Source organism: Neomonachus schauinslandi, chromosome 4 (assembly GCF_002201575.2).
Source record: "Neomonachus schauinslandi chromosome 4, ASM220157v2, whole genome shotgun sequence".
NCBI classification, from domain to species: Eukaryota; Metazoa; Chordata; class Mammalia; order Carnivora; family Phocidae; genus Neomonachus; species Neomonachus schauinslandi.
Genome location: NC_058406.1, coordinates 149,586,020 through 149,607,243, shown reverse-complemented (window position 1 = coordinate 149,607,243; position 21,224 = coordinate 149,586,020). Strand labels below are relative to the sequence as shown.

Sequence of the window (21,224 nt, the reverse complement as noted above, 5' to 3'; positions counted from 1 at the left end):
GACCCTATCCCCTCTCATGTGTTCTCTCTCTCTCTCAAATAAATAAATAAAATCTTTAAAAAAAAAAAAAAGGAGATCAAAGCATGTGAAAAGGAAATGTAAGCGAAAAGAAGTTAAAAAAAGAGTCACTCAAGCGACTATCCACTCCTCTGTACCTTTTTATAACATGTGATTTAAATGACTGATAGACAGTCCTAACCATAATTACAAACTCTTCATTCATTTCTTTCAAATATATGAGATATGAGAGAAACCTCAAATGCACTGGAATTAATATCCAGGACATTACAGAACGATTACTATTTTAAACTCTTAAGTACCAGCAAGACTTTGAAGTTAGCTAAATTAAGCCGATACTGTCAGAGACTCATTACCCAGCTTAATCTCTGGCAATTAGATCAAGGCATATAGTGTTACTATTTGATTCTGAGAGAACTATAGCTGTATTATTTAAAACTTCTTTTTCTAACCTCAGTTACCTTAGAAATGGAATCCCGCTACTGGAAACAGTGAAAGATAATTTGTTTTTAAATGTCAATCAAACATTATATCTATAGCTTACATAGTCTTTTAGCTCAGGGGAAGGAAGGCAGAGATATTAATTTAATATTAATGGAACTCATTATCCTTTCTGGAAGAATCCATAAGAGTAACAGGGTTATTCAAAATCGAGAGAAGGAGCGATGTTATAGCAGAAGTCCCGTCTCAGTCTGACAAGGTCCCACACCCCAGGAGAATATAATGTCCTGACTGCTTAGTACATATTACAAAGCTATGGTGGTGGAAGGCGACAGATAGAAAGCATCTCCTGGGGGCGCCTGGGTGGCTCAGTAGGTTGGGCGTCCAACTCTTGGTTTTGGCTCAGGTCATGATCTCAGGGCCATGAGATTGAGCCCTGCGTCAGGCTCCACGTTCAGCATGGAGTCTGCTTGTTCCTCTCCCTCTGCCCCTTCCCCCACCCGTGCTCTCTCTTTCTCTCTCTAAAATTGATAAATAAATCTTTAATAAAAAAAAAAAAGAAAAGAAAAGAAAAGAAAGCATCTCCTGATTTTCTGTTTACTTCACTACCAGTTGCTCTCAGGCTCCTGTTCTGACCTCTACTGTTGGGGTACCTATAGGGCTCAATCTGGGAGCCCTTTCCTTTTCCCTTCACTATGTCCTTAACATAAATACCATTTCTAGGCTGATGTCCTCAAATTTACATCAGCCCAGACATCTGGGTTCTGGGTTACAGAGTCACATACCCAACCACCTTTTTAATCTCTCCACTTTAAGACAGTTCGTGTTTTAGCTGGAACATACCTAAATAAGAACGGTTAGTAAAACAGCAAAATGTACCAAGCACTTACTATGGGCCAGACCCCTTCTAAGCGTTTTTCATGTACTAACTGTTTTAATCACCATGATAATCCCACAAGGCAGATCCTATGATCAGCCCTGCCTCTCAGTGGGGGAACGGAAGGCACACAAAGGTAACTAACTAGCCCCACATGAACACATTTAATACATGGCATGGTCAGGATTCAAACTAAGGTCTTCTGCTTCAGAGCCTAGACTCCTAACAACCGCGCTGAGTCACTTAAAGTGAAGTCGAGCTCCCTCACCCAGGCACGTGTTCATCTCCTGACCCCAGACTCTTCTCCCCCCACTGAAGATCGGTCTTTTGTTCAAGCTGGAAAGCAGGGATCATCTTTGATTCCTCCCTTTCCTTCCTCACCCACACTAACAAGGTCTATCAATCCTACCTCTGAAACCCACCCTCTTCCCCATCCTCAGTGCAGCCTGGGTCTCAGGGAAACACCCCCAAACTAGTCTCCAGACTTCTATGCTCACACACCAGTCTCCTAAATGCATCCTCCACTTAGCAACGAAAGGGATCTCCATAAAACACACATCAGTGCATAACCGCTGAATTTCTAAAAATCACTGAGCAGCGATTTTCTCACCCTGAGAATAGAACCCACAAGCCTCACGGTCTTCCGAATGGTCCCGGTCTATCCCTAAAACTGCATCTTGAGTCACTGTCTCCCCACCTTACTCATTTTGCCCCAACATTTTTTAAAAATGCATTTACAGTTCTCCAAAGCCAATGACAATTAAATTTGCATGATCTTTTGTTTGGGATTATGCACAACACTGACCCTTTCAGTCAGTGTGGACACCGCACAACTGTAATTATGAAATGTTCAGGTGTCTATGATCTTAGAGCTGGGTGCCTTGCCTCCTTCTGGCGTATCCCTCATCCACATTCCTGTGTATGTTTCTACTTATTGGAAAAAGGCCCAAGTCTACCAAATAATGAGCAACAGTTTCTGGAACAGAGAATGATCATCTCCTACAAGAAAGGTAAATACAGAAACATAATAGAAGACACAATGAGGGGCGCCTGGGTGGCTCAGTTGGTTAAGCGACTGCCTTCAGCTCAGGTCATGATCCTGGAGTCCCAGGATCGAGTCCCACATTGGGCTCCCGGCTCAGTAGGGAGTCTGCTTCTCCCTCTGACCCTCATGCTCTCTCCTTCATTCTCTCTCTCTCAAATAAATAAAATCTTTAAAAAAAAAAAAAGAAGAAGAAGACACAATGAGATAGATATGCGTGATCCTTTTGACCTTGCTTCCTGCCATTTACTCCCCATCCTCTCAAAAAGGCCAAAAGGCCCAGGGTAAAAAGACTATGACAAAGCAATAATATAAAAAATGGGAAAGTTAATGTAAGGTGGAAAAAAAAAAAAAAGGAAAAAGAAAAGAGATCTCATTTAGACTCCTGCATTTAGAACAGAGGCAGAGCACGAGCAACACATAAATATTTGTTGATCTGATTTGTAACGATGGAAACGAAGGGAAGTATCAGTTGAAATGGGCCCATGAATCAATATTTGTAATTTAACAGGAAGACCTGGTAGCAGGATTCCTTGCCCTTGAAAAATACCCAAAGATCTACAGCTGCTATCTGATGGACTTACTGGCATCATCCATGAACTCAAAGTCGCCTCCCAGCTCAGAACTTGAAAAGTGGTACTGGTCTGGGTCAGCCAGGGCGCTCAACAGAATCAGCAGCACCACAGCGTTGATGATCTGCAATAAGAAAGAAAAAAATTTAAGTACCCCCAGGATATGGTCCCTATAATAGGAACTTAACCTGACCATGTGGAATTTAACTTCAACAGAGGCTCCTCCTGTTCAACACTAAGCCACCCCCGAGGGAGCAGGCGAACATTCCCAAGGCGGAAGCACTGTGGGTCCCTTGGGAGGCAGCCAGGGGCTCATGGTCTGGTGGCGGCCGCCTCGGGGCAGAAGCCCTAGAGCAGCGAGCAACCCACACCGACATACACAGCAACCCCGATGCCCAAGGTGGGAAAAACACAGGAACTCTCCAGTTAGCCCAGTGCACTCTGATAAGCAACCACAAGTTCTTCCAGGTGATCAAACATTTTCACAGGGTCAGACAATCTGAGCCTTGAGACCAGCTAGGGAACAGAGTCAGAGGATGAATGCAAAGCCACGGCAGCCGAGCCAGGTTCGAACCTCCCGTTGTGGCACAGATGAGCCCCTTTCCACCCAGGCCCAAGGCTCTGCCTTCTGAATACCACAGAGTACACATCCCTCGGGTACTTCAAACTTAGCTTGCCTGAACGGAAATCACCTTCCCTCACATCTCCCATCTCTGCTCCTCTTTTTATGTTCTCTACCTTAAAAAAAAAAAAATAGCATCACCATTAATAATTAAAAGTGGAAAACTCAGGCACTATGCTAAGTGCTCTACGTGGAGTCTCTCTCTCTTAAGCCGTCCAATAACCTAATGAACTCAGCACTAAATTATCCCCATTTTATAGACAAGAAAGCTGAGGCCTGGGGGTAAAGAATATTACTGAAGATCAGGCAGCTAACAACGTGCATCCACAAATTTTTGGAATTAAAATCTCTTAGCCTCCTGTTTATACTTGAAACCTGATTATCTTTGGGCTTATTTTAACACCTTCCTTATCCCCACATCCGACCAATTGGGAAATTCTGGCTGTTCTACTCATGCATTTCTATTTCCTTTATTCTTCCTAACTGCCCTTGCTGCATGCTACCGATGTGTACCAACTGTGGCGGGGCTGGAGGGGCAGGTGTGGGGAGAGTTTAGGTGAGGCTCGAGATGAGACTGGGGTGTTTTTTCTCCTTTTTGTGTGAGTTTTACTCTTGTCAAAATGGGGAGGAGAAAATGAATAACCGTGAAGATTACGTAGAGGAAATTCTTTCACTAAGAGCAGTAACTAAAGGCATATCCTACTATAAAATGTGTATTTGGTATACCTATTTACAGAAGAGGTTCCAAGGGAGAGTCAGGTTGTTTGTTCGACAAAATATCTACTCCAGAATTCATTTTCCTTTTTTAAAAAATGTTTTATTTATTTATTTATTGAGAGAGAGAGAGAGAGAGGGGTGGGGCAGGGGGAAGAGCAGAGGGAGAGGGACGAGCAGACTCTGTGCCAAGCATGGAGCCCAGCATGGTGCTTGATCTCAGCACCCTGAGATCATGACCTGAGCCGAAATCAAGAGTCAGACGCTCAGGGGCGCCTGGGTGGCTCATTTGGTTAAGTGTCTGCCTTCGGCTCAGGTCATGATCCCGGGGTCCTGGGATCGAGCCCCGCATTGGGCTCCCTGCTCAGCAGGGAGTCTGCTTCTCCCTCTCCTGCTCCCCCTGCTTGTGCTCTCTCTCCCGCTGTATCTCGCTCTGTCAAATAAAATAAATAAAATCTTTAAAAAAAAAAAAAAAGAGTCAGACGCTCAACCAACTGGGCCACTCAGGCACCCCAGAATTCATTTTTCAATGGCAACCCGAAGTGGTGGTTTTAGGATTATTGTAGGATTTGGAATAATTATTTTTCTTCCTCTTTTTTTCCAAATTGTCTCATATGGTCTGATTGCTTTTTGAAAAAAAAATTATAATAATGAGAATGAATAGCAATTTCACAGAGTATACATACATACATTACAGGTATGTAAAACGAATATATATATATATACACACATGTATGGATATATGTACGTACATATATAGAGAGCTAATAAAAATAAATACTATAAGCATGTGGTTAAAATTTTTTTTAAGGTTCAAAAGGGCATATAGTGAAGAGTCAGTCTCCATCCTATTGCTATCCACCAATCACCCTCCCCACAGTGGTTATTAGAACTACTAGTTTCTTGGGGCACCCAGGTGGCTCAGATGGTTAAGCGTCTGCCTTCGGCTCGGGTCATGATCCCATGGTCCTGGGATCGAGCCCTGCTTCAGGCTCCCTGCTCAGCCAGGAGCCTGCTTCTCCCTCTCCCACTCCCCCTGCTTGTGTTCCCTCTCTCGCTGTCTCTCTCTCTCTGTCAAATAAATAAATAAGAATTTAAAAAATATATATATAAATATATTTAGGGGTGCGTGGGTGGCTCAGTTGGTTAAGTGGCTGCCTTCGGCTCAGGTCATGATCCCGGGGTCCTGGGATCGAGCCCTGCTTCGGGCTCCCTGCTCAGTGGGGAGCCTGCTTCTCCCTCTGCCTCTCTCTCTCTCTCTCTGTCTCTCATGAATAAATAAATAAAATCTTTAAAAAAAAAAAAGAACTACTAGTTTCTTGTATCTCTTCAGAGATACAAGAAACTTCATAGCATGTTTTAAAGAGAGTATGGTTAGCCAAACTGTATTTGAAGAAAGATTTTCAGAACACATCTAAAGCTTAAAGGAAGGTAGGAGTTAATCCTACAACTGGCATGTGATGTTTTGCAAAGTTGCGCTTTTATACAAACCGTCCGGTTTTCTTGGCATTTCATTCCCTCTAGTCTTCACAAAAGACAGCCCAAAGATTATGGACTGAAATAAAATCAGATGAAACAACCTAAGAATGTGTTTTTGAAAAAGTAAGGCGCCATACAAAGACAGTATATTCACTGTTACCGTAACGGGTCGGTTTTCAGGTTGAAAAGGGAAGACCCAGATCTGGGATTCCGGCAAAGCTTAGCCGAGGCGGGGAGTGAGGAGGCAGGGCAGTGTGCCCCTGTAAGGAAATGCAGGACACATTTAGGGATTCCATAGGCTAGTGCTGCGGAGCTTGGATTTTATTCTAAGCGTTAACAAGAAGCCAACGAAGAATATTAAGAAAGGGAAGAATGTGATCTGACTGGGGTTCGAACGAGTAAATCAAGTAAAACAACTAGAAGGGTGACTGGCATATAATGGCCACTCAAGTGAGCTCGCTTCCCTCTTCGCACCTCCAAAGGAACCACATAAAAGCTCATGGGTGGCTGGGAACATGACCTGGCTGCCGGACCTAAGCCAGTACGATGACGCTGCTTTCCTGTCCTTCTAGTTCCAACGCATCCATCGACTCTTCCTGTTTTGTCTTTTTTCTGATTTCAGATTTTATTACAAATTTACAGTAATCAAAACAGTGTAGCACTGGCATAAAACAGATACATGGACCAGTGGAAAAGAACTGAGAGCCCAGAAAAAGCTCATGCATATGTGGTCAAATAATGTTTGCCAAGGGAGCTAAGAATACTCAGTGGAGAAAGTGTCTGTCAACTCATAATCAGGTTGTTATTATCCCCATGCCTGCTTTACTCATCACAATACATTTACTAACTGCAACAACAGAGAGGCACTGTGCTAAGTGCTTGGGAAGAATTCTCCAGGACTCAGAATACGACGTTAAATAAGTCACGTGCCCAAATAACACAAAACATACAGCAGTAAGCATGCCAAGAGTTCAGAGAAAGGAATTACTGAAGCCTGAGGCTGAGACCGGGGACCCAGGGAGCTGCAGTAGAAACGGGAGCACTTGGACAAGGGCTGGAAAGACGGCAAGGTTTTGGACCCAGAGCAGTGTGGGCAAGAGCACATTCAAGTCTAAGTAGGGCTGCTGCGATAGGGGCCTGTACTGAATGTAGCAAGCAGCTCAATGCAGCTGGACACAGCTCGCAAAGCTAAGTATAGGGGCATGAGAACAGAAATGCAGGCTGGGGGGGGGGGGGGGGGGCACCGGGTGGCCTAGCTGGTTGAGCATGGGACTCCTGATTTTGGCTAGGTCATGGTCTCAGGGTCCTCGGATCAAGCCCCGAGTCGGGCTCCCGGCTCAGGGGGGAGTCTGCTTGTCTCCCTCGCCCTCTGTCCCTCCCCTGACTCATGATCGCTCTCTCTCCCTCTCTCTTTCTCTGAAATAAATAAATAAATCTTAAAAAAAAAAAAAAAAAAAAAAGGAAAGAAATGCAGCCTGCGGCCAGACGGTGGAGAGTCCTCAGGAGTAGGACAGGAGCCCGGGGCGTCATGCTAACAGTTAATGAAGATGCCATGGAGGTTTCTGGGCTGGGATGAGCCACGATCAGAGTGCTGTTGTTAGAAGACCAAGCCGGAAGAGGTGGGGAGGCCAAGCAGGAGGCGGGCCCCCGAGCTGCCAATCACTGCCACGGTCCACTGTGGGGTCACGAGGGGTTTCGCCACTTCCCTCTAATTCTCCGCACTGTGGGCTCACAGGTGACTTTCAGAGGTTAAGGGGCCCTACCCCAGTCCTAGTATGGAAGAGCCGCGGTTGGCATGCCAAGGCTTTGCATGTGGAGGTGGTGTCTCCCGAGCCCCAGTAAGTGACTAGAGGCAGAGATAACGGGACGCCAACAAGACTCGGAGATTTCAAGGCTGGGCAACGGGGTACAGCTTGTTATTACCAGAAGTAAGGGCGATCACAGAGAGACGAAGGTGAGGCTCATTTTAGACACGCTGTGCTGGAAAACACTTCCAGGATGTCCAAAGACTCACGTTCTCCGCTTGTTCTCAGCCCACCTTTGGTGTTCAGGCCGGCCCTCGGTTTTGCTCTGGCCGCCTGATGCCAGGCCTTCCCGGAGTTCCTGCTCTCTGCGGCTCAGTCTCTGCACATGGCACGTCTCTCCTGACGGCAGAGTTCTGGCCACGGGTCCAGCTTTCCTCTCGCTCTGCCGTGGGCCCTGCTTCCCGGCCCCGGCTGTGCCCTACCTGCCCTGCTCACGGCCATCCTCTCCTCCGTACCCCCAGCCCTCACGAGCCACAGACCACGGCCCTGGGGCCCACTGCCCTTCCAGCTGCCCTAGCTCTTCACAAAATAGTCCAGAGAGAGGGGACATCCCTAAACCAAAGCTGTGATGATAAGGGCATTACCCACCACAGAAGACTAGTCTCCACTGCGCACTTTTCATCACAGAAGGAAACTTTCATGAGAAAAACGTGTGTTGACACATATTGACTGTGTCATAAAACCTCTACTGTGGGGTGGGAATGTGGCACGCCATGGGTGATATATACAGTGAAAACAGAACGGTGACAGGGCGATCCCTGAGGACCAAGGTCTATGCAAAGGCGCCGGGAGAGGACCAGTCACGGTAGCTCACGTAGCTACTACACAGGGCCAGATGGAAAAGGTCAGATTAAGTCAAAGGCCAAGAACCCCGGGCAAGAAGTACTTTCTGAAAGAGAGCAAATGGAAATCATCCAATCATCAAGAATGAAATGTCACCGCAAACAAGAACCAAGAAGACACTAGGACTTGCCAGGAGCAGATTATGTAGTGACCACAGCTGATCTAAATGTAAAAGAAAGAGTGAGCGGGGCGCCTGGGTGGCTCAGTTGGTTAGGCGGCTGCCTTCGGCTCGGGTCGTGATCCTGGAGTTCCAGGATCGAGTCCCACATCGGGCTCCCCACTCAGTGGGGAGTCTGCTTCTCCCTCTGACCCTCTCCCCTCTCATGCTCTCTCTCACTCTCTCTCTCTCAAATAAATAAATAAAATCTTAAAAAAAAAAAGAGTGAGCATATTTGTGATCTTGTTCAGCTAATGCTCACTTACACTTGGCCTTCCTTTGTCTGTTTTGGTAGGCCGTGCACAAACTGTTCCCATTCCATTTACAAAGTGTTCCCGTGGTGTCCCATATTTTTTCCTTGTTCTTGACAATGATTACTTCCATATGTAAATAAATTCAACTTCTGTCCAATTACTTAAATGGTTAGGCCCTTGTGTATTCTCCAGGGATCCAAAATGCTCTTTACCCTTAAATCATATATCACATCTAAGTGAACAGTGGATCTGCAGCTTTGATCTAAACAACTGAAAATGTTAAATGTAATTATCAGCTCATTTTTTTAAAAGCCTCAATAAGAGAACCTTAATAACACTTAAACCCGCTGAGATAATGATTACACAACAGTCAGAAATTTGCACAGAAAATGCTATCCAAAAATGACTACAGACTTATCTATAATGAAAACTTGAAACACAAGTAGGCGAATGGCTTAATAATATTGCTACTAAATAACAGAATCCTGAGTTTTAAAAATCATATTTCAAAAAGTGTTAACAATAAAAATGTTCATAGTATGTTAAATGAAAACTACAGTATAAAAATGTTCTATGATTCCAATTCTATGATTTATATGTGTGGTATGTTCACATGTGTAAATCACAGACTAAAAACACTAAAACATACAATTTTATATATAAACCAGGGACTAGGTTTGCAGATGACTTGTACCTTTTTTTTAAGGATGACTTGTACCTTTAATTACCATTGTACTTTTTTTTGTATTTTCCAGAGTGCCTAACATGAGCATAAACTACTTTTAGAGTTAGGAACAATTATTTAAAACTTCAAAAATATTTTTAATATAAAATGTTATAAAATATTATTATTAAACCTGATTCTCTAAAAAACAATTAATAGAAAGAAGATGACCAACAACAAGTAAACCTGGCCAGGCATTCAAGTCAAATCTTGGAAGTAGATATTTCAGGGGAGAAATGTCAAGGGTAAAATAAAATAATAATAATTCAGGGATCTCCACTTCTGATAATGGCCAAGTAAGTGATACAAACCAATTTCTCTCTGAGGACAACTAGGAAATCTGGACAAAATACCCACGTCTGTGAGAAGGCGTGAGAGCTAATGAGGCAGTGAAGAATTACTGGTCCAAGACCCAGGAGAAGGCAGAAATACCCCAGGGGGCATTTGTTGATTCTGGAAAAGACTGATGAGAGCTAAGAGCCTGAGCAGCACCCCTGACAGCCTCGCTGGGCCAGGGAGTCAAGGGCCTCCTGGGTGGGGGTGAGGGGGAGATGACACAGGCTTTGCCCTAAGACCCTGCTGGGGCCTCACCCCTGGAAGAAGGTGAACCAGAAGGAGACAAATCTTTATAAGGACACAACCCAGCCTTGCATCATCTGAGTCTTGAAACTGGATTAAGCCACTCCCTAGGTGCTAGACCCCTATAAAAAGCTATTAAAATCCTGGTGGAGAAAGATATCATCCTACGCCTTGAATTTTTTTTTTAATTTTCAAATGCAACATCCAGAATACAGCAAATAGGAAAAGGCAAGACTCTCATAACAAGAATCAGCAGAAAGAACAGACAAGAGAAACATAGGTATTCTCGATATTGAAGTTAGCAAGCATGCCCTTTAAAGTGGCCATGCTTATGAAAATCAAGGAGATAAAGAAAAAGACACAAGAATTTTGGCAGGCAACTAGCATCATAAATAAAAGGACAGGACAGATTTGAAAAGAATAAAGAGGCTCTAGAATGAAAAACTGCAGTAGCCAAATCAAGAACACAGTGGATGAGTTTAACCCATTAGACAAAATACAAGAAAATTAATGAGTTATATACTTTTGGACAAAACTGAGGGAATTTGTCACCAGAAGCTTAGCAGTAAAGAAAGCATTGAAGGGTATTCTTTGGGCAAAAGAAAAATGATGTCAGATAAAAGGCTGAAGATGTACAAAGAAGAAGAATAACAGAAATGATAAATTATATTGGCAATTGTGAATATTGATAACACAGTAACAGTAATAATGACTTATGAGTGCAAAACAGAAATAGATTCAAAACAGACAATAGCATATAAATCAAGAGCAGATAATTAGAACTGAACTGATCTTAAATCCTTGCATTGCCCAGGAAGAGGATGAAAGTACCAGTTAATGTGAGATTTTAAAAAGTCAAGGATGTATGTTGTCATCTCCAGGGTAACCTTTAAGAGAAGAGTCAGACCTGAGTGGTAGATACATAACTGTTTGTTCAGTAATAACCAAGTTGTCTGTATTTTGTGCATTTTCTGTATGTGTGCAATACAGTAAAAATGGTTAAAAATAAAAAAATATAGATTATAATCAGATATGCTGTTTTCAGATAATTGGCTTTTTAAAAAAATTTTTTTAAAGTAATCTCTGTGCCCAAGGTGGAGCTCAAACTCATGACCCCAAGATCAAGAGTCACATGCTCCACCAACTGAGCCAGCCAGGCGCCCCTGGTTGGCTAATTTTTATACTCCAACATTTGAAAAAAAAAGTTGTTTTTTTTTTTAAGATTTTATGTATTTATTCATGAGAGACAGAGAGAGAGAGAGAGGCAGAGGGAGAAGCAGGCTCCCCGCTGAGCAGGGAGCCCGATGTGGGACTCGATCCCAGGACCCTGGGATCATGACCTGAGCCGAAGGCAGACGCTTAACGACTGAGCCACCCAGGCGCCCCCCCAAAAAAAATTTTTTTTTTTTTAAAGATTTTATTTATTTATCTGACAGAGAGAGAGACAGCGAGAGCAGGAACACAAGCAGGGAGAGTGGGAGAGGGAGAAGCAGGCTTCCCGCCGAGGAGGGAGCCCGATGCGGGGCTTGATCCCAGGACCCTGGGATCATGACCTGAGCCGAAGGCAGACGCTTAACCATCTGTGCCACCCAGGCACCCCCCAAAAAATTTTTTTTAAAGCTAATAATGGCGGGGGCGCCTGGGTGGCTCAGTCAGTTAAACTGAGGTGGCTCAGTCTGACTCTTGATTTTGGCTCAGGTCATGATCTCAGGGTTGTCAGACTGAGCCCCACCTGGGTCTCTGGGCTGGCTGTGGAGCCTGCCTAATATTCTCTCTCTCTCCCTCTCCCCCTGCCCCTCACCTCCCTTAAAAAAATAATAATTTTAAAAAGCTAATAAGGGCAGATGTGCCTTTCACTTGGGTCCAGGCAAATCAAAATGAAATGAAAGTCTGAAGTATCTATTTTTAGAATTCTGATCCAAATGTGCTTTCATATTCAAATTAGCCCCTGTCTATATGGTCCCGTTCTGATCTTGAAATAAGTTTCTGACACTATTTTCAAGTCCATCAACTGTGGTAAATGTAGTCTGGGGGGAAATGGCATTTTTTGTAAAATCCTATTTACCTAAGAAGTTGGGTAAATCAGTTCACTTACTATGTCCCCAGCGCTCTGCTTGAAGCTGGGCTACACAAGGATGAATAACACATGGTCCTTGCCCCCAAAGATTAGTAGTTCAGTGGGGTAAACACATCAATAGCCAAGTAAAATGCAGAATACTATACCATTCATTAAGTAATTCATTCAATTGTTCAGAAATGATCTATTAGGCAACAAATAATAGGCCAAGCACTATGCTAAGCATCACATACATATTATGGCAAACACCACAAGGTAGGGGCGCCTGGGTGGCTCAGTCATTAAGCATCTGCCTTCGGCTCAGGTCATGATCCCAGGGTCCTGGGATGGAGCCCCGCATCGGGCTCCCTGCTCCGCAGGAAGCCTGCTTCTTCCTCTCCCACTCCCCCTGCTTGTGTTCCCTCTCTCGCTGTCTCTCTCTCTCTGTCAAATAAATAAATCTTAAAAAACACCACCACCACCACCACCACACACACACACACCACAAGGTAGCTTACTGTCTAGTGGGGAAGACAGTCAAATAAACTGGATGCTTCATTCACAGGGAAAAGGAATTCTGCTATACTAGTAGCTCAGGGAGAAGCTGAAAGACTGCACAGGGAGATGACTAGATGACTAGATTAACGCTAGAAAGTAAAGACTTCTGGAAATCTTGAGACACAAAAGATTACAGCACAAATAATTTTAGGGTATCAGACTAAATGACTAAGAATTAAGTATTGAGAGACAGTCCTAGGACATAAAAACATAAAAATGAGCAACTCTTGTCAGTCCTTTGAATTGAATTATAATTACAGCTAATGTTTTAAGTTGCTGAAGCTATAATAAACCAAAGGACTGTCTCCAGGTTACACACAGTGAGGGCAAAAAGGTTAAGCAGTAAAATGGAAGTTTGTACCTTTTATTAGAGCCACATTTCAATAGGCAAATTTTTTATAATTTTTTTTTTTTAAAGATTTTATTTATTTATTTGAGACAGAGAATGAGAGAGACAGAGAGCACATGAGAGGGGGGAGGGTCAGAGGGAGAAGCAGGCTCCCCGCCGAGCAGGGAGCCCGATGTGGGACTCGATCCCGGGACTCCAGGATCATGACCTGAGCCGAAGGCAGTCGCTTAACTGACTGAGCCACCCAGGCGCCCTAGGCAAATTTTTTAAATGTAAAAATGTTTTCCCCCAAATTCAAGGAGATCCTCCTGATTCACCTTATAGCCCATGGTGCCATCACTTTAACTGTCTTCCTCAAGAAAGCACCACCACTGCACATACCATTTTATATCACTGAAGCAGCCTTGCCTCCCCTAGGAAGTGTGACCGTTATTATTCCATTCTACAAATGAGGGCACTCAGCCTGCAGAGGACACCCCACACAAGGTCAGAGTTCTCAGCTGAGACTCAATCATTGATCCTTTGATTACAGATGCCATGCATGCTTTTTCTAGTACCCCAGTTCCCTCTCAAGAAGCCACCACACCCAGTTTACAGATTCCAGCTGCCCGAATCTGCCAACCAAACCCCTGGGGCATGCTCAGAATTCTTTCCAAGGGAGTGTTCCAGATATCACCCTCAATGCGACAAGAGCCAGCAAGGCACCATTAGATGCTCTCAGAATACAGGGTCCATGTGATCAATGAGAAAGCTGGACATTGGACAGAAGGCAAGGGATGGTCCCCAGAGGAGGCCAGATAGAGAAACGCTGTCCAAAGAGCCTCTGGGAGACTTCAGACTGGGGGGGTGTGGATGGGGACAATAGCAGGCTCCCTTTTATGTCTTAAAGAACATTCTGGATCTCTGAATATGAAGAGATAGGCCTAACCTGGAGCCTGTTTTAGAACAGGCTGTCCGTGCATAAAAAAAAGTATCACAGGGTTGCCTGCCTAGCTTAGTCGGAGAAGGATGGGACTCTTGATCTCGGGGTTGTAAGTTTGAGCCCCACACTGGGTGTAGAGATTACTTAAAAGTAAAAAATCTTGTGCTCTGTCAAATAAATGAATAAAATCTTAAAAAAAAGAAAAGAAAAGAAAAGAAAAAAGTATCGCATACTAAAGGGTTAGAAGACTAGCATTTGGAAAAGACAAGAGAAAATATAAAGTGTAAAATGGCTACATCAATTTTTTTGTACAGCAAACATGTTCTCTTTGTGTTCTGATTGGCTCTATTCATTAGGTCTGTTAATCCCTATCTGTAACCATCCTAGTCCAACAACCTGGGTTACCATAAAATATGCTTTGAAAGACTGTTTGAAGCGATTATATATTATTTACTCCTTGTTTAGTTTTAATATATACAAGAATACTTTATTCCTGTAGCTATTCATCAGACAGAAGTGAAACTCATAAAACGGAATGTCTTTACTAATGAAAGTGAAGAGTCTGTAACAGACTGAACCACTAGAATATAGATTTTGTATCTGATACAAGGACGGTGTTGTTATATTGTACTCTAGAGTTAAAATCTAACAAAATAGCAATACATTCAAAATACCCCCAAGCAAAAACAAGTATCAGAAATTAAAGACAAGGGCACCTGGGTGGCACACCTGGTTGAGCATCCTGCTCTTGGTTTCAGCTCAGGTCCTGATCTCAGGGCCGTGAGATGGAGCCCTATGTCAGGCTCCGCACTTAGTGCAGGGTCTATTTAGGACTCTCCCTCTCTCTCCCTTTGCCCGCCCCCACCAGCCCCCAATAAATAAATAAATCTTTAAAAAAAAGAAAGACAAAAAACATACACTTCTACAGTTGAAACACAGCTTGGAATTCTAGGACAAGCTGCTAAAGTATAACCTGGTAGCTAACCTTCTAAAACAGTCTTAATTGTCAAATTAAAATCAAGTGCAATGATAGAATCTAACCATCTCCTAGACAAGAAGTGTTTTATAACCATAATGCTGAACTATTTATTTATTTATTTATTTATTTTTAAAGATTTTATTTATGTGACAGAGAGAGACACTGCGAGAGAGGGAACACAAGCAGGGGGAGTGGGAGAGGGAGAAGCAGGCTTCCCGCGGAGCAGGGAGCCCGATGCGGGGCTCGATCCCAGGACCCTGGGATCATGACCTGAGCCGAAGGCAGACGCTTAACGACTGAGCCACCCAGGTGCCCCTGACCTGTTTATATAAGGAAAGGAAGAAGCATTATTAAAGTGTATGTCATAAATATTCTTTACTATGAATCTAGAACATTCTTAAAGGTGATGGCAATATCTGATAGTGTTACTTTTAGTTAAAAAAACAGTATCAAATTACTTCAGAAGTAGACAGCCTCTGAAGATCATTGTTCTTAGCTATTCTCAAAGTAAACTAATGAAAAGATTATCTAGTAAATTACTAATTACTCATTACTAATGTAAATACATAATTATCTTTAAGATCCTATTCTTGTTTATATGCTTACTTTAGAATAAATATTAAGATTATCTGAGAAACTCTCATTTAATTTCTAAACAGCTGGTAAGAAAAAAAAAAAAAAAGAAATAGGCTCAGGTAAAAATAACAAAAGAATCAAAGAAAGCCCTACTATGATTTATTAACTTAATTTTTAAAAAAGTTTCAGAAAAGCTCTATGATATTTCTCTATTATTAAAGCTTGTTCCTTATAGCTATACTCTGACTATTACTTGTTCTGTTCAATACCTTCTGAAAGAATAAAAACTAATAGTCTAAGTTTTAACTACAGAGGCAAGCCTGTAAGAAAATGCATTTAACACCACAAAGCGTTTGAGTTCTGGTACCAAACCACTGGTACCAAAACTGTGGTCTGCAGACCAGCAGCTTCAGCATGAGCCACAGGTTATTATTACTAATGCAGAACCGCAACACCCACTCTAGACCCAAGGAATCAAGAATAAATGTCAACACAGCTGATGACTGGCCTCTGCAGCAAAGTAGGAGCTGAAGAGAACTTCAACTTGTTCAGAGGCAATGACTGTCAACCTAGGATTGAAGTATCTTTTAAGGACAAGAGCCAAATAAAGATATCTTCAAATAAAAGCTGTCAGAGTTTGCCACCAACAGAGCCTCACTAAAGGAAATTTTCAAACCTATATTTCAGACAGAAGAGTGAACCGAGACAACAGATCTGAGTAGGGAAAGAAAATAACAGGCCATGTACTTTCCATAGTTTGGGTATTAAATATTCATTTTTAAAATAAAAATTATAATGACTGCAGGAAAAAGGGAGAAGAATGGACAAAGAGAGGCATAAATCTATGGGTGGTTCTAAACAAGCATGGTTACAGATCAAGGTCTTGGGAGCTTTTAAAAAAGACACTAAAATAGGGGCGCCTGGGTGGCTCAGTTGTTTAATAGACTGCCTTGGGCTCAGGTCATGATCCCAGGGTCCTGGGATCGAGTCCCACATCGGGCTCCCTGCTCAGCGGGGGGCCTGCTTCTCCCTCTGCCTCTTCCACTGCTTGTGTTCCTGCTCTCTGTCAAAAAAAAAGACACTAAAATAGGGGCGCCTGGGAGGAACATGTGACTCTTGATCTCAGGGTTGTGAGTCTGGGCCCCATGATGGGCACAGAGATTACTCAAAAATAAAATCTTGAAAAAAAAAAAAAGACAAATGACTGGAGTTGAAGTACTTATTCAAAAGAAAGGCAACGATATCATTATTAACTGCAGACTTTGATGAGGATACATGTTGATATTTCCTGAGCGAACAACTGGAATCATAGAAACAGAGTGTAACTTCCAAAATAGCAGACAGGAAAAACGGGTAAGCAACAATGCAGTCCACATGAAGGATGGCACCAAAGGAGAGGGAAACAGAAACAATGACGGGAATAAATCTGGGTATGTTAACACTGTTACTGGAAGTGGACTAACTTCTGTAGCTAAAGACAAAGACCATCAGGCTCTCCAATGCTCCCACTCCCATCCCCGAACCCTCCTCCATGCCTTATCACAGGGCCACCGTTCTTCTCCGTAGTCTTCGTCACACTTATGTGCCAATATTTATTTGTATGATTACTATGTCTATTAATTCTGATTAATATTTCTTTCCTCCATTAGACCACAGATTTGATGTTGGCAAGGACTGGGTTTATGCTGAATCCCAACTGCAACCCCAGCACCCGGCATACTTCTTAACACACAGTTCTCAAAAAATCTGTTAAAGGACAAGGGAGGAAGAAAGGAGGGAGGGAAAGAGGGAAAAAAGAAACTGAATAAGCATCAGCAATACCTTCTAGGCTTAAATTTTCTGCAATTATTTTCTTTTGAGATGGGAAGTCCTTAACCCATAAGCACAATGAACAGGTTTCTGATCTATAAGCTAGCTGCCTTCTATGTCTTATATAGATGACCATATGCATTTTCATGTTGAAAATGCTATTCATGTGGCCTTCATTTTATCTTTTTAAAAATTCTTAAGCAGCCCATTAAAAACTCCATTAATGAAGCATGCCTTGGGAAAAATGCATTCGCGTTTGTATACTACTCAGTTTTATCTACAGACATAACTATTTTTATGACTTGTTTAAAGTACCTTGTGATACTTTTTAATAACTATAATTGTTTACTTTTAGCATTATTAACTCCAATTTGGAGAGGAAAACTGAAGTACTGAGAACCAACCAGTACCACTTTGTAGACTGGAAATTAAAGGAAGCCTTCTGCAGGTAGTACAGGATCTTAAAAATTAGGCCACCCTCGGGGGCACATCAGACTGGTAGATGTCCCCCGAATCTGCTCTCCCTTCTTTCACAGTCATAGGCTTATCCAGGTACATAAATGCCCAGAGACAGATAATATCTCCCAGCCTCCCTTGCAGTTAGGTCATAGGCCTTATTTTGGACTACTGGTATATAAGTGAAAGCAACGTGTGCAATTTCCATTTCACATCCTTAAAAAAACCAAGTTGTGGGGCGCCTGGGTGGCTCAGTCGTGAAGCGTCTGCCTTCGGCTCAGGTCATGATCCCAGGGTCCTGGGATCGAGCCCCGCATCGGGCTCCCTGCTCCGCGGGAAGCCTGCTTCTCCCTCTCCCACTCCCCCTGCTTGTGTTCCCTCTCTCGCTGTGTCTGTCACATAAATAAATAAAATCTTTAAAAAAAAAAACAAGTTGTTTGTCCTCCAGGTGTCCTTTCTTCCTTCCAGCAGGTCAGAAAACATAGTACTGGGGAGCTGTCTCCAGCCATGCAGACAAGGCTAAAGGACATGGCCTCCTCAGAACCAGAGAAAGAATCCACGCATTTGGGATGCCCCAGCAGAAGAGGTCTCTGAGTGACCTTCACGGAACAAAGTCTACCAACCCTGGACTGTTACATGACAGAGAAATAAAATGTAACTTGCATAAGTACTGCATTTTAAATCTCTCTGTTACAAGACTTTATCTACACCATAACAAATACAGAGGTTAAAATTAATATAACACAAAAGGGAAAAGAATAGATATCAGAGAATCCAATGATACCTTAAAAAGGAAAAAGAAAAAAAAACTCCCAGACCAGCAGCACTAGATCAAGGTTGGGGAAATCCAAACTGAGGCTTCAACAGAGGATTATCAAGAAGCAAACCCCTCTCTTTAAGTGTAGTTGGAAGACATATTGACGCAGCCTGGAGACTTGATCTTTTTAGCCCTGAATGTTCTCTCTTCTGTGAAGTTGGACTCACCAGGTTGTCTTCATAAAAAGTTATTAACTACTCAAATCACTCAATAGTCATAATTTAGTGCCCTGTAATTTTAGCAGTTCAAGGTTAATAAAAGAGCTCAACCTTATTTTTACTAATAATTTGAAATTATATTTCTTTCAAAATTATATTTCTTTTGGTGCTCACATTTTTCCCTGAGAAATGATTTTCCCTTGGAAGCTGCAACTGCAAACAGGCAACCCTAAACCTTTAAAAGTTTGTTAAAAGCGACTGAAGAAGTGTGATCTTCACTTAATTTTTATTTTTCTTCAAGTAAAATGGGTTACCCAGTTTATAGCTTTTCAAGAACTCTTCTTAAAGCCCCACAAGCTCTATTAAGAGCCAAGGGAGCTGAGAGAGAAGTAGAAAGTAGTAAATTATGCTGCTAGGGCTCACATATTATTTCTTCTAGCATCCTTTTATGTACAATAATGTATCTGCCCCAAAGGGGATGGGGTGGGAAGGGAAAAATGTAGCCTCTTCCTTTATGACACAGATTCAAAGTAAGTTAACAAAATAAATATATTATACATTTAGATAAACATAATAGACATCATAGTGCAAAACTCATGTTAACCATTTTAATACTTGATGCTTTGTTAATTAGATATATTTAGAGTGGGTCCCAGAGAAGTTGATATTAATGACAGGTTTGATGGCAATCTTTATTTCATGGTCAGCCTATCTTTAAAACATCCTGATGAACATCTATCATAATGTGCAACAAAAGCTGAAAAACATATTAAATATCACTGGATACAGAGAACAAACTGGTGGTTGCCATAGGGAAAGTGGGGGGGGGGGGCAATGGGTAAAATAGATAAAGGGAATTATCTTGCTGAGTACTGAGAAATGTATAGAATTTTTTAATTATATTGTGCACCTGAAACTAATACAACACTGTATGTTAATTATATTTCAATTTAAAAAATAAACAAATACATATCACTGAAATCTTCCCCAGCCAATATTTTATAGAGCTACCCTTGATCCTTTATATTAGGTGGTGGCAGAGGGTCCCTGTGCTTTTTGAAAAGGGCTCACTGGACATCTTTCAAAAATTCAGTATCCCTCACTACCCAGATCTATTTGATTCCTGAATTCAGATGGAGAAAGTCTAGATGTCAAGAGAAACTTGTATCATTCACTAACTGATAAAAATTCCCATCCATATTATCCACAGCCCTAGCCAATGAGACACTGGTGTTGGAAAGAACCAGTATCTTCTGTATCTCATGTACGGAAGACCTTTCTAGTTTTTCAGCCACCTAAAACAGCCTGCTATTTTAACATTCCTTAAAAACTGAATATTAAAAGCAGCAATAGAAAAACAACTTGTTACATTCAAGGGAACCCCCCCCCCCCACAAGACTATCAGCAGATTTTCCAGCAGAAACTTTGCAGGCTAAAAGAGAGTGGCACAATATATTCAAAGTGCTGGAAGAAAGCCAACTTCCAACCAAGAATACTCTATCCAGCAAAGTTATCATTCAGAAGTGAAGGGAGGTAAAGAGTTTCCCAGGCGAGCAAAAACTAAAGGAGTTCACTGCCACTACACCAGCATTACAAGAAATGTTAAAGAGAAAAGAAAGGGTACTACTTAGTAACAAGAAAACATATGAAACAATAAATCTCACTGGGAAGGTAAATATATAGTAAAGGTAAATATAAAGTAAATATATAATCATTTATAAAGCTAGTATGAAGGTTAAAAGCCAAAATTGGGGTGCCAGGGTGGCTCAGCCAGTTCAGCAGCCGACTCTTGGTTTTGGCTCAGGTCATGATCTCACATGGCTTGTGGGATCAAGCCCTGCATCTGGCTCCACGCTCAGTGGGGAGTCTGTTTAAAGATTCTCTTCCTCTGCCCTTCCTCCCACTCACATATGTGTGTGTGTGCACTCTCTCTAAAATAAATAAATCAATCTTTAAAAAATAAATAAAAGACAAGAGTAGTAAAAATACCTTTGATTACAATAATTAGTTGAGGAATACACGTGTAAAATGTGACATCAAAAAAAGCATGGCAAAGACAATAAAAATGTTGAGCTTTAGAATAGTATCAAACTTAAGTTGTTCTCAACTTCAAATAGACTCTTACATATAAAAGTTGTTATATTTGGGCTTCATGGTTACCACAAAACAAAAACCCATAGTGAATACACAAAAGATAAAGGGAAAAGAATAGAAGTATACCACTAAAGAAAGAGAAGAAAAAACAAAGAGAAACTATAAAAACAGCCAGTGAACAATTAAGAAAATGGCAATAAATACATGCCTATAAATAATTATTTTATATGCAAGTGAACTAAATTCTCCAATCAAAAGACCAAGTGGCTGAATGAATTAAAAAATGAGCCCCATCTATATGCTGCCTACAAGAAACTCACTTT

The 21,224-nt window shown here is 42.0% G+C and overlaps 1 protein-coding gene across 1 annotated transcript in view; it reads right to left on the bottom strand.

The window, feature by feature from the left end:
- Positions 1–21,224, bottom strand: part of LAPTM4B (lysosomal protein transmembrane 4 beta) — a 75,691-nt gene that overhangs the window by 43,283 nt on the left and 11,184 nt on the right. The window contains exon 2 of the mRNA XM_021688409.2: positions 2,963–3,074. Coding sequence (XP_021544084.1) covers positions 2,963–3,074 — 112 coding nt within the window. The remainder of the gene's footprint in view (positions 1–2,962; positions 3,075–21,224) is intronic.